The following is a 12,540-nucleotide window of genomic DNA, read 5'->3' as shown; positions in this document are numbered from 1 at the left end:
GTAGACACGTGTTGTGAGTGGACAGAGAAAAGACAGGAAGAGAAAAAAGAGAAACGTTGTGGTGTGGGGGGGTTTGTGCCGAGTGTGATGTCATGGTGTGGCGATGGGGAGTTGCTTCTCCGCTGACTCCCCCTGTCTCCCTTCCCCTGGTCCCCCCCATACCAATTCTGTCTGTTGCACCTCAAAGGCTGGCTCCTCCCCCTCCTGATCTCCCCCTTCGTCCTCCTCACCAATGTGACAGCTCTGAAAGGATGAAGATGGCAGGTCAGGAAGGAGTGCAGGATCACTCACTTTACTCCACAAAGCACAACATGTATATGAAAAACAATAACAATTAAAATGTTGTTAAACCAGGCATCAAAGTGAATTTGTAATAGTGGCCAAATGGTGGTACTACAACATCCATGTCTGTTATGTGACGTCATTATTATAGATGTGGAGACTTGATATCATGATGTAGCAACTATATTGAAGCATTGACTTTTGGTTCTTCCACAATATATATTTGTAAGTGTTAAAATGAAATATTACAACAGGTAGATTGGTAAATCCCCCAAAATATATCACCTTACGGAAATGCAGCCAAGATAAGACAACCCTTATGTTGTATTAGGATATTACGATATCCAAAAAGTAAGAGGATATGTAGTCTTTTATCAGGATATACTGTATATAATATGGATATATTGCCCAGCCTCAGTGCAAAGCACACAATTAACATATGAGAACATTGTTCATGTGGATCAAATGTAAGTTTCTGCTCACTGACTGTCTTACCTTTGCCATAATATCAGCATAAGACATATAGAGGTGGTCAACGTCAAGTTTACTGCAATGAGAAAAAGACAGAACAGGAATCATCACTGAGGAACAGGTAGAAGGTTAGCCGCAGGAAAAGCAAACGACTCTTACGTCTTCTCTGTGAGAGCTGTGCGGCTGAAATGAAGAATCAGCTGATGAAGGGGGTCAGGCTTCGTCTCGGTCTCCTCTTCCTCTTCCTCCTCTTCCTCCAAGGCTTTCTAGTCATTGGATATAACATGAATCATAAGAAGTCCTAGCGTACACAATGGACGATATCCTTAAACGCCAAATTGTAGATCTCAGAATCGAATGGAGGATGACTTACTGATAAGTCGTCAATCATCTTGTCCTCAAACAAGTAACCTTCAGTCTCCAACCAGTTGCGTTTGTAGGCATCTAAGAACATGTTGGTCGCCCTGTGCCTGTGGGGGGGGGGGGGGGGGACATGCAATTCAACACATTTTTTAATTGCTAGTGTCAAGTGTTATTTTTCTTTCTTTAAAAAAAAATATGTCCTGCTTATATTGTATCTCACTCCAGTTCCCTCTCCCTCACCCATTTACACCAACTAACAACCACACACTTGCTGTATCAAAGTTTCAACAAAAAAAACATTCTTTATTTAGAATATTAAAAAAATGGTTGTAAATTATAATCTCCACATGCAATATAATCAGTATAAAGGCACATAGATATATATATATATATATTCTGTGAATTGGGTGGGGTTAAATCATATAGCTAGGGAATACCTTTATAAAAACTTGATTTTTTTTAAATCAAAACCTCTCTTCTCTCTGGTTCTTAAGTCATAAAATACAGGAGACAAAACAACTTGGATCACACTTAGGATGGATCACCAGAATATGTTTCACTTGCCCTTCAGCCCCTTTACTACTATAGAGTGGTGCAGTGAATTAGCAAGAGTTTTTCTGTCATTTGTCATACTTTGTAAAGAAATATTGTCTGCATGTGATCCTGTGTTTGTCTTCACCTGTCCTGTAATCTCTTAATCAGCCAATATAAAGAAAGAATGGAGTATGAAGGAGAATCCTTACGCGGGGATGTTGTACAGGGGGGTCATCCTGAAACAGGCCACCACAGCTCTGCGCCGCTGCTTTGATAGCAGCTTGTGCCACACCATTTTCTTCGACTTGTAGGGATGCTCCGTCTAAAGCAAGATATATATGTTTACTGAAACAATCCTTCCTTAGAATAAGTCCTCATGTTTCATGAAAGCGCTCTAAATAACGAAACTTGTGTCTTTACTCACCACCTCGATGTGGTAAAGGACAGCCGACACCTCTTGTACTCTTTTTACCACTTTCTCAGGGTCCTCTGCATCTTCTGCCTTCCCGGAATTCTCCTTATAAAGAGACATCTGCCAGCGCATAGCGGGGTCCTCCACCTGAAGACAAATATGCCTATTGTGTGAAGAAATATTTACAAGTAATATCTTTAATATGTAAAACGATAATAAAGATGAACCTACCTTCCCTTGCAGATGCAGATTGTTGGTCAAGAACTCCCTAACCTCTTCATCCGTGTCTTTCTACAAGGGAAGAGACCAGGATTGGGGGGAAATTCATCGTTTATTCATTCACTCAATATACATACTGTACGTCAAAAAGTCTAACAAATGACCCTCAGATACAGTTCCAGTTTTGTCATGTTGGGGCAAGATACAGTCAGCGAGTTGGTTTCAAACACATCCAAGTACCAGTGAGTATCTGATCTTGGCGAGGTTGATGAGCTCCTGGTCTGCAGGAGAGCACATGTTGAGGCCGATAGGAAGCATCTTCTTTAAAGCAGCGACGATGAGGGAGGTCTGCACAGAGTAGCGGTCCCCGCGCCGTTTCTTCTTGGTACGCTCCTGCTCTGAGCCTCCAGACTAAAGAAAAGAGGACACGTTGAAACCGATTCATCAGTGATCCATTTAAAAGCCCCTGCGCCTCACACATCAAACATTTTCTTTTCAGAAAATATAATATATTATATGTTTTATATAATATCAGAGGCTTTTGACAATATTTAACAAATAAAGTAAGGGCTGCTTCTCACACAAAACATAACAGGAACCAACTGCTGAGGTAACATCTTAGGGAATGGGAATGTGATGTCTTTACCAGCACGTCAGCCATCTTTGAGGATACCAGCTAATGCAACCAAACCTATTGACTTGACCTGTATGGCGACCTAAGCAGCAGAACCTTTTCACGTCACTTTTTAGTTGAAACCACGACCAACAAACAAAACAAAAGAGGACTATGAGATTCTTGGGTGATTATGTTCCTACATGGATGGTCATGAGTCGTAGCAAACATTTGCAATCTACGCCACATGGTCTGCTGATAGTTTACTGCAAGTGCTGAAAAGAATTGCTGAACTACAGTAACACAAACCACTACAAATAAAAAAAAGTTAATACATGAAATATCTCGGTATATATAAATATATAGGTAGATAAATGCAAGACAAGCCAACGTTTTGTGAGCATTCACCTATCACAACATTAGCTATCCTACTTTTGTCTGGATGATTGTGGCCTCTACATCTGAAGGTCCTGTATTCCCTGTTTGTAAACTTGCCAATGGCCTCTAAATATTTAACATTTTAAGATTGCCAACAGGTGTTGGCACTTACTCCAAACACCAGATGGGCGCCAACATCAGTAACAGTGATCAGAGCATTCCTCTCTTCATTCGTAAGTATAGGTACCGTTAATTAACTGAATTTTGCAAAGAAACGCTCTTCTCTCTGTAAGGGAATGGATTTTTGTGTCCATACTTATTCGTTTCGAATCCAAAACAGCTGAAAGCTGATGGATGCTGACAGCACATGATGTTGCTATAGTTGCTATCCTTCAAAGATGGCCGCGCTCCCACAAAATGCATCGCGGTTCCCATTTGCTATACCACAACATGCCAATAAAGTGAATCAACAACTTAGCGAAAGTTTAATCTGAGAAACTAAGACAGACCCACAAATACATTTTGTATGGGTTCGGTGGCTCGCTGCTGCATCAGCTACAGACATTATGCACAATGCAGCCTGGCAGTTAGTAGAGCAGTGACAGGGCACTTTCTGTCAACTGGACACAGAGCAGTCTGTGGGGTCAGCTCCATCGCCCTGGAGCTCTTCTCACACACTCCTGTCCTGAAGCTGCCAATGCTCATTGCTGACTGTTGCCTGGCCTCACAGCAGGCCCTCTGCCCTCAGTGCAGCGTGTGGACCTGGGTCAGAACCGCTCTTTGAGCAGAGAGAGGCGTTGTGATGGTCAGGCAACAGGAGATTACTGCAGTAATGCCCATATGAAAGCCAAGGAGAGGAGGTTTTCTTATTTATCTTACAGCAACCAAGGAAAAAAACATCAAAACAGAGGTTATTCAATGATTTAACTAGTTGATGGAGTCAATGAATTAGACATGGAGGGACATGTCCAGTTAGTAAACATGGTGGTCTTCAGTTCTCCGCCATATGCTGCTGACTGACCAAGTGAATCTTATGGTATGGTATTTTGGTGAAAAGAGATAGTGAAAACAAAGCTGATGATAAGACTGAAAAGAGAAGAGTCCCCCAGCGCAGGAATCTTTTACCACAAAAGCTGAAAGAAATCCCAAGTGTCCTTAAAAACACTTCAGCGTCACAGATGGCACAGCAGCACGGTGTCCTCAACTGTATCCGTCAGGGACCATCTGAAGGCAAACTTTTTATTCATCAAAGAACAATAGGGTGATGGTGCTCGGCCGCAGAATTGCACATCTGCTCAGCCGAGCGCCATGACACCTCTCAGGCCAATTCCATCTACTGTACAGCAAAGAGCTTTCATCAAGCCGCTCCAGACCCCTACTCACACATACACATACACGTACACACATAGACAGGACGTACATCGCTTACACGCTCAGATTCAAACTCAATATTACTTCAAATAATATCGTGAAAGGGTCCCACTCACAAAAAGCAGTTTCAACTAAGTCTCCATTAAACAGTATCATCTTACCTATGGATATCAATTATTATTGTAGCATAGCTTATACTGAGGAATGAATTTTACTGATAGTAACTGTGTGTTAATTAGGGCTGCACAACTAATCAAATTCAATCTAAATCAGAATAATCCGTGTATCTACCGTCCAATTGTTTTTCTTTATTAAACACGTAAACGGAAGAGCGTCTGAGAGGCCTTTTTGCTTTTTACCTTACTAAATGGTCTAATGGTCATTGGAGCGAGGGGCGGGGAGAAACTCACGGAAGTTATTTCAAAACAAAAGCACTCGTTTGCTTGGAACGGTGATAATATTATAAACAAGGGGAAACAAGGTGAATTTAGCGATCACAGCGAAAACGGCCAAGACACATATTGAGCCCAGAAAACGAATGTTATTAAGGGCTGTAAATATAATAAAGATATGTATAAAATGGTTGTTGTTAGGAGATGTAAACTATACAGCGATTCTGCACTGCGGTCACTCAGCCGTCTCTCGAGTTTGTTTTTTCAAATCAGCTTCTTTTTATTATTCCTGCTATATTTGACGAGTTATACAAATATTTGTTACCACAAGTTCTTAAGGAAACTGACACTGTTGGACTCGGTTCTAGTTTGACTGCTACCAAAAATAAAATGAAGTACCTTTACTAGGCTACTTTGTGAGTAATCCTCTGTCAAAGTCCCCTCCATAGTGCCCTACATAATGCATGTTTTTTCTGCTATCTTTGATGAATGATACAAATATAATTTTACTATTAGTTCTTAATGAAATTGATACTGTTTGACTTTGTATTAGTTAGCCTACTACTAACAATACATTGAAGTACTTTTACTGTGTATTTTTTGAGAAGTCCTCTGTCAAAGTCCCCTGCTGAGAACAAAATCAAGCCACTTCCTCTAATTTTGATGAGGGAATTCTTTTTTGTTGCCATTAGTTCTTCGTGAGATTGATCCTGTTGGACTCAGTACTAGTGAAACTACCCCCACAAGTAGCCTACTATGAAGTACTTACTGTGTACTTTTCCAGTACTCCTCTGTCCCCTCCTGAGTACAAGAATGCATGTTTCTCTGCTATTTTGAATAAGCGTTAAAAAACCTTTCTTCCTGAGACTTATATTGTTGGACCGAGTATTTTAAGAGGATATGGTGGACATGATATCAGCAATACTTCCAGTCAGTACTCCAGCAGCAGTATTTGTACATCTTGGAAAGCCTTTAGAGTCTGGTCTGGATAGCTGGTCTATCCTTCAGCACACTGACACACTCTGTCACATGGTTGCCCTCTTATGATGCTGCTGTCTTTTAAGATTATTTCTCAGCCGCTAGTTCATTCCTCGCAGATTCTTCAGTCTCAACAGCCTCATCCTTCCATCAGGCCCAGTCAACACCTCCAGCACACTTCCAGTGTCTGACTCTATATGATATTGTCCTGATGCTGTAAGGGTGATGCCCCATGATCACAAAATGACCCCTCTAAAGTCATAGTGGACCTCATGTCTGTCATTAATGTTACATCACCCATTATAACAGTTTTCTTTCCTTTTTCTCTTCTCTTAACTGCATAGTCCTGTCTTTAAGTATAATACAATGTAAAGTATTTTTCCTGCACCATTTTAAGGCTTCAAAACAGGCATTTTTAGTGTATGTGTTTGGAGAAATGACACAATCAATTGCCCAGAATTGTACTTTATAAACTCTGAATCTTGTGTTGCTTGGTGAAATACAGACTGGTTAAGCCGGCCAGATTATATGCCTTTTTTGGAGCCCTTTTTTGTAATATGTATTCAAATGTCAGTAGTTATTTAAACAAACCACTATCTGAGGATAATACAGGCAACCATACACCCTTTATCTAGAGAGCCATTGAAGCCCATGAAGAATGTATCCTTCCACACATCTTTTTATCTGCTTTTTATCTTTTTACAGTACTACAGTTACAGTTAATTTTTACAGTACTGTACAGTACTGTACGTACTGTACTGTATTTTAATAAAGCTACAACGTGTTTTCAAGTTAGGGCACTATCTGTGCAGAACATTACAAATATTCTTAATTTGCAGCATTCTTTTAAAAAAAGTGTTTAGAAAGACTGCATCAATTATATTCTATATATCTATATTTATATATATAATATCAATATTTGTATAAACTAACCAAAGTCAATTTAAATAGCGGGCACAAATGGGTTAATTGCCACGTTTAATTTCAACTATTTCAGGCAGAAAAACGTTTATTGACTAAACCTTTTTTTAATAATTTACTATAATTTAGAAAGGTTTTTGTGAGAAATCATTTCAAAAGCAAACTTTTTTTTTCATTTTATATTTACATTTGAAATGTTTGCAAACAACATTATTAATTTATACATTTTTATCAATTTAAAAAAAATGATGAATCCATTTATTTTATTGTGTTTCCTTGAGGCTGGGGAAGATATCCAGTATGTATTTCAACGTAAATGTTCTAATACAAGTAAGTATAACATGGAAAAGGAAATAAAATAGGTTTCATATAGGAGGATGTGGATTTATTTTCTCTCACCTTGTAATTACACAATCAAACAATCTATAATTTAGCTCTGGCCTTCACTCACAAAAAAACATTTTGTGGAATTGGACACATTTTTCGAAGCTCTATTGACTGAAATGCAATGACTGGGACTGATGGAATAATCTGTGAGGAATGAACTAGGAGCAGAGAAATAATCATATTTAAAAGACAGCAGCCCCATAAGAGGCCAACCAGAGTGACAGGGTGTGTCAGTGTGCTGAAGGAGTTGGGACCAGCTATCCAGAACAGACTCTAAAGACTTTCCAAGGGGTAAAAAATGCTGCTGCTGGAGTACTGACTGGAAGTATTGCTGATATCATGTCTACCATCCTCTGAAAATACTCAGCAATATCAGTCTCAGGAAGAAAGGTGTTTTAACGCTTATTAAAAGAAAACATGCATTTTTGTTCTCAGGAGGGGACATTGACAGAGGAGTACTGGAAAAGTACACAGTAGGCCTAAGTACTTCCTAGTACTTGTGGGGGTAGTTTCAGTAGTACTGAGTCCAACAGGATCAATCTCACGAATAACTAATGGCAACAAAAAAGAATTCCCTCATCAAACTTAGCAGAAGTGGCTTGATTTTGTTCTCAGCAGGGGACTTTGACAGAGTATTTCTCAAAAAATACACAGTAAAAGTACTTCAATGTATTGTAATTAGTAGGCTAATACAAAGTCAAACAGTATCAATTTCATTAAGAAGTAATGGTAAAATTACATTTGTATCATTCATCAAAGATAGGAGAAAAACATGCATTATGGAGGGAACTATGACAGAGGATTACTCACAAAGTACACAGTAGATAGAAGTACTTCATTTTATTTCTGTTAGAAGTTAAACTAGAACCGAGTCCAACAGTGTGAGTTTCCTTAAGAACTTGTGGTAACAAATATTTGTATCACTTGTCAAATATAGCAGGAATAATGAAGAGCAGCTGATTTGAAAAAGCAAACTCGAGAGACGGCTGAGTGACCGCAGTGCAGAACCGCTGTATAGTTTAAATCTCCTAACAATGTTGTCCATTTTAGACATAGGCTTATTATATTTACAGCCCTTAATAACATACATTTTCTGGGCTCAATATGTGTCTTGGCCGTTTTCGTTGTGATCGCTAAATTCCCCTTGTTTATAATAATTACCGTTCCTTCAGCAGGATACTGTAGTGATTCAAAGTGTGATTTTAGCAAACGAGGGCTTTTGTTTTGAAATCACTTCCGTGAGTTTCGCCCCGCCCCTCGCTCCGAGGACCATTAGACCATTTAGTAAGGTAAAAAGCAAATCAAAAAGGCCTCTCAGACGCTCTTCCGTTTAAGTGTTTAATAAAGAAAAACAATTGGTCGGTAGATACACGGATTCAGAATAAATATGGACTAGTGCAATATCCAAATCGAATTCAATATTTGATAAAGGTTAAGTATGTGAAAATATCTAAATGAAGTACTGTGTGATGCAGAGAGGTCCCGGTTTACAAACTTGAAAAAAAAGTGTTTAGTGTTACAGATCCTTTGAAAGAAATTATCATTTCAATATTTTTCTCGATTATGTGAATAAGTAAAATGTGAATTCCCTTAATATTGCAATTCATATTGCATTTGCAATATCAGTGAACAAACTAAGATAGAGTAAGTTATGATTTCCCTGTTCATGACCCTGTTTGTGTGTATGTATGTGTGTGAATTTTGGGGTCTATGTGTAAGAAATGCGGTGTCCATGGGAGAGCTTGATGAAATGCCTCCCAAAACTCAGGGTGCCATGCGATCAGCACAGCGCTCGTGCACAAACAAAGTCTAACCTCTCCATCTCCGGCCTAGTGGCCCAGCGTCCAACCCGCGACACAGGATATAAGGAGAAAACACAGTTAGCGACACTCCTACTACTGCCTAAACACTATGGACCACCACGTATATATTGTCCTGGAAAAAAATGTTGTGAGTCATAATAGCCTAGTATATGGAAGACAATTATTTTGGTGATCCATTTTCTAGGTCTGATCTTAATGGTTTTCTATCTAGGCTAGGGTGTACCACTTAAGAACTGGTGAATAGTGAAAGACTTGCCAAGACTAAGAGTATTTGTGAAGTAGCAGGGGGAATACTACGGAATGGGATTAGGGCCACATGTGACATCTTTGTGGAGATCTGACCAAAAGTGGCTTAAAAAAAATTCAAAATTCTGACTTAATTTTCACAACTAAAATAAATATCACTTTTAGACGGACGTAAAAAAAATACACATGTGGTGCTAATCCTCCCCCGTAGTAAAAGGGAATACATTTTTTCTTAAAATCAAAAAGTGTCTTCGCACTGGTTCTTAAGCAATACATTCAGGACATCAACTAAGATCACTCTTAGGATGGATCATCATCATTTTTTCTTACTTGCCTCTCAGGCCCTTAACTACTATAGAGTGGTGCAGTGAAGTTAGCATTGTTAGGGCTCCCTTGTCAAAAAGCTAAAGGAATTTTTTCATTGGATTTCGGAATGGGGCAAACAAACATTTATGATACCTGTTTGGTTCAGCAGAATAATCTCCACTTATAATCATCACTTTTAGAATGTTTGAAGTGAAAACGCACTCGCCAGAAGTAACTGGTTATTAACAACCTACATCACACTCACATTACTCCATAACAACACAGCTAAGCTAAAGGTGGCTAGTGTTTGGCATGATCGAGTTTAGTACTACTTTTACATGTCTCATTTAGACACTTGTTAGTGGCTGCGCTAGCTGCGGTTGCTAACGAGACACGGAAAAGCTTCATACATTTGCCTTTGGAGTATTTACTAACATATTTTATGTTGTTGAACAAAAAAGAGAAAATCTCTTAAACTAGAATTCAACACAGACCTTATGTTTGGTATCTTTAAAAAAAACGAATTTGAAAAAACCTTTGATTTTGAGCTGACAAAAAGCTGACAAAAAGTGCTAAAAATGATAACTCATTTTATGGGTTTTCGACTAATTCCTGCACCACTCTATTACTCTTTCAATTTTAGAATATTATTATTATTTTTCACCTGATATCAAGATCAACTTAAAGGAACAGGAAGACAGAAGACAGGAAATAACAGATGATAAAAGTTCAGATGGGGGTTTGATATAAAAACGCTTAGAATGGGTGGTGTTAGTGAAATATTACATTATTAGAGTTTAGTTACGTAATGTATTACAGCTCAAGATATGCATGTAAGTGAATAAACATCTCATTTAGTGAAAGGCTATATTTTTCTTGGCCTTTTGTCTGCTTGTCCGCTCTCACCTTGCTCATCTTGCTCTTACTGTCTGCGGTCAGGAAGGACATGTTGTTGATCTCATTCATCACCACAAAGTTCTGCTCCTCTCTCTTAAAGTTCTGTGAGGAATAACACAGAAAATAAATGTCACATGGGAAAGGAAAGACAACCATTGCCAAACCGAAAAAGCTAACTCATAAAAGACACAAAGACTCACGTGGGATTTGGACCAGAAAATGAAGACTTCCCCCACCATTCTGAAGAGTTCCTCTGCATCCGGGTCAGGACAGGTCAACCATCTCGCCCTACACACAGAAAATTACATGGATTAACTTAAACTCTTAAATACATTCTGTAAATCCTAGTGAAGAGCAGCGGAAAGGCTTTTCTGTTAATATACCAGAAACATTTTATATCACTTTATACAAACTGATGATATTGTACTTTTAAATTGAAACCTATCTGCTTTGGTAGATCCATTTTCCCTTTTTGGTTTTACTATCTTTAACTTGAATTTCTTTAAGTCTGAAGCTTTTCCCCTTGAAAATGCAATACAAACTGGCCATGCCAGGAAAGCACTGAATACTGATATTTGTTTAACAGTGAAGTGTGGTTAGATCAAATGAAATGCCATAATAGTGTGTCAGTCTTCTTAAATCAAAAGAGTTACTCTGGAGAATAGTGTTGCTATATGCTCAAACGTTATAACTAAGTTATAAAGTGTTATACTAACAATTGAAAGCAATAATATTTATTACACTCTTTAGTTGATTAAATTATTCTGATTGGTCAATTGGTAAATTCAGTAGTTTGCAGACCGTTGCTAAAGATGCTCTGATCAAGGGAACACATCTGTTTTTGTTCCGTTTCTCCATCAGAAAACACTAAGGAATATTATTTTGCATATATCTGGCAAGCAATATATTTGTACCCATGGCTAAACTGTCACCCGTAAAGAAATGCCAAAGAGAACAAGAACAAGAAAACAGAGAAAAAGAGGGAAAGAGGATAAAGACACAGAGAGCAGCAAGATAGAGAAATCAGCAGAAGAAGACAGACAGGAAGTAAACCCTAGGCAACACAGTATGGGCTCTGGCAGTGTTTACAAACGGGTACATTTGAAAGAAACTGTGAACGAGGCATGAAAACCTAGATCAGTAGTACTGTAATTTTAAGTAACTTGGCTATAAAGGCAAACATTTTCTTAGTGGTAGCAAAACTATCCTTTTTAAAACCAAAAATCATGTATCTTAAATCAATATCTTGTGTCAAATTGTTTATTTAGTTAGTAAATAGTTGTTTAATAACCTGGACAACATGCAGCAAGCCGATAATTATAGAAATTAAAGGTTTCCTATCATGCTATTTTTAGGCATACTGTATATTCTAGGTCTCAAATATATAAAGAAATATAAAAACATGTCTATGAAGTGTTTTGCTCAAAATACCAAACAGAGCACCCATTCTAGCCATGCCTCATACCCCTCTATTGCAGCCCCGTAACCAACATGCTGATTCTGGGTATAAAGCAGGGGTGGGGAACCCCTGCCTCTCAAGGGCCATTTCATCCTCTGAGGGCCGTACAAATTATTGACCTTTACTTAAAAATACTAAAATCACAGCCCATTCATTTGGCCTTTCTTTCATGCTGTGCAAAGAAAAAGCAACCTCTTAATCCAGATATCTCACCATGACTCGCGCATGCATGCACGTGCACACAAACTGCTGCATGTGTACGGCTACTTAGGGGTACTGCAATTTGTGAGTTGCGTTCTGGTGCTCTCTTTCAGAACTACACCCCTGTCAGACGAGACATATACCACGTGATGACACGTGTTGTGACTCGTGTTTTGTTCAAGGACCCTGACCTTGGCCAGGAAAAACAGGCACTCGCTTGTTTAATTATTTTGCGGTCTAGATTTCTTAATTTTTTTTCTTTTTTTGCATGTGTTTATAAATTACCT

The 12,540-nt window shown here is 38.6% G+C and overlaps 1 protein-coding gene across 1 annotated transcript in view; it reads right to left on the bottom strand.

The window, feature by feature from the left end:
- The window catches only part of ryr1b (ryanodine receptor 1b (skeletal)), a 145,438-nt gene that overhangs the window by 31,274 nt on the left and 101,624 nt on the right, over window positions 1-12,540 (bottom strand). Inside the window, 11 exon segments of the mRNA XM_079673789.1 lie at window positions 163-243; window positions 778-829; window positions 913-1,019; window positions 1,127-1,223; window positions 1,860-1,972; window positions 2,075-2,209; window positions 2,294-2,353; window positions 2,522-2,692; window positions 9,136-9,150; window positions 10,603-10,695; window positions 10,794-10,881. Coding sequence (XP_079529915.1) covers window positions 163-243; window positions 778-829; window positions 913-1,019; window positions 1,127-1,223; window positions 1,860-1,972; window positions 2,075-2,209; window positions 2,294-2,353; window positions 2,522-2,692; window positions 9,136-9,150; window positions 10,603-10,695; window positions 10,794-10,881 — 1,012 coding nt within the window.

This window comes from Notothenia rossii (assembly GCF_949606895.1).
Source record: "Notothenia rossii genome assembly, chromosome: 4".
In the NCBI taxonomy this organism is placed as follows: domain Eukaryota; kingdom Metazoa; phylum Chordata; class Actinopteri; order Perciformes; family Nototheniidae; genus Notothenia; species Notothenia rossii.
This window is presented reverse-complemented; position numbering and strand designations above follow the sequence as displayed.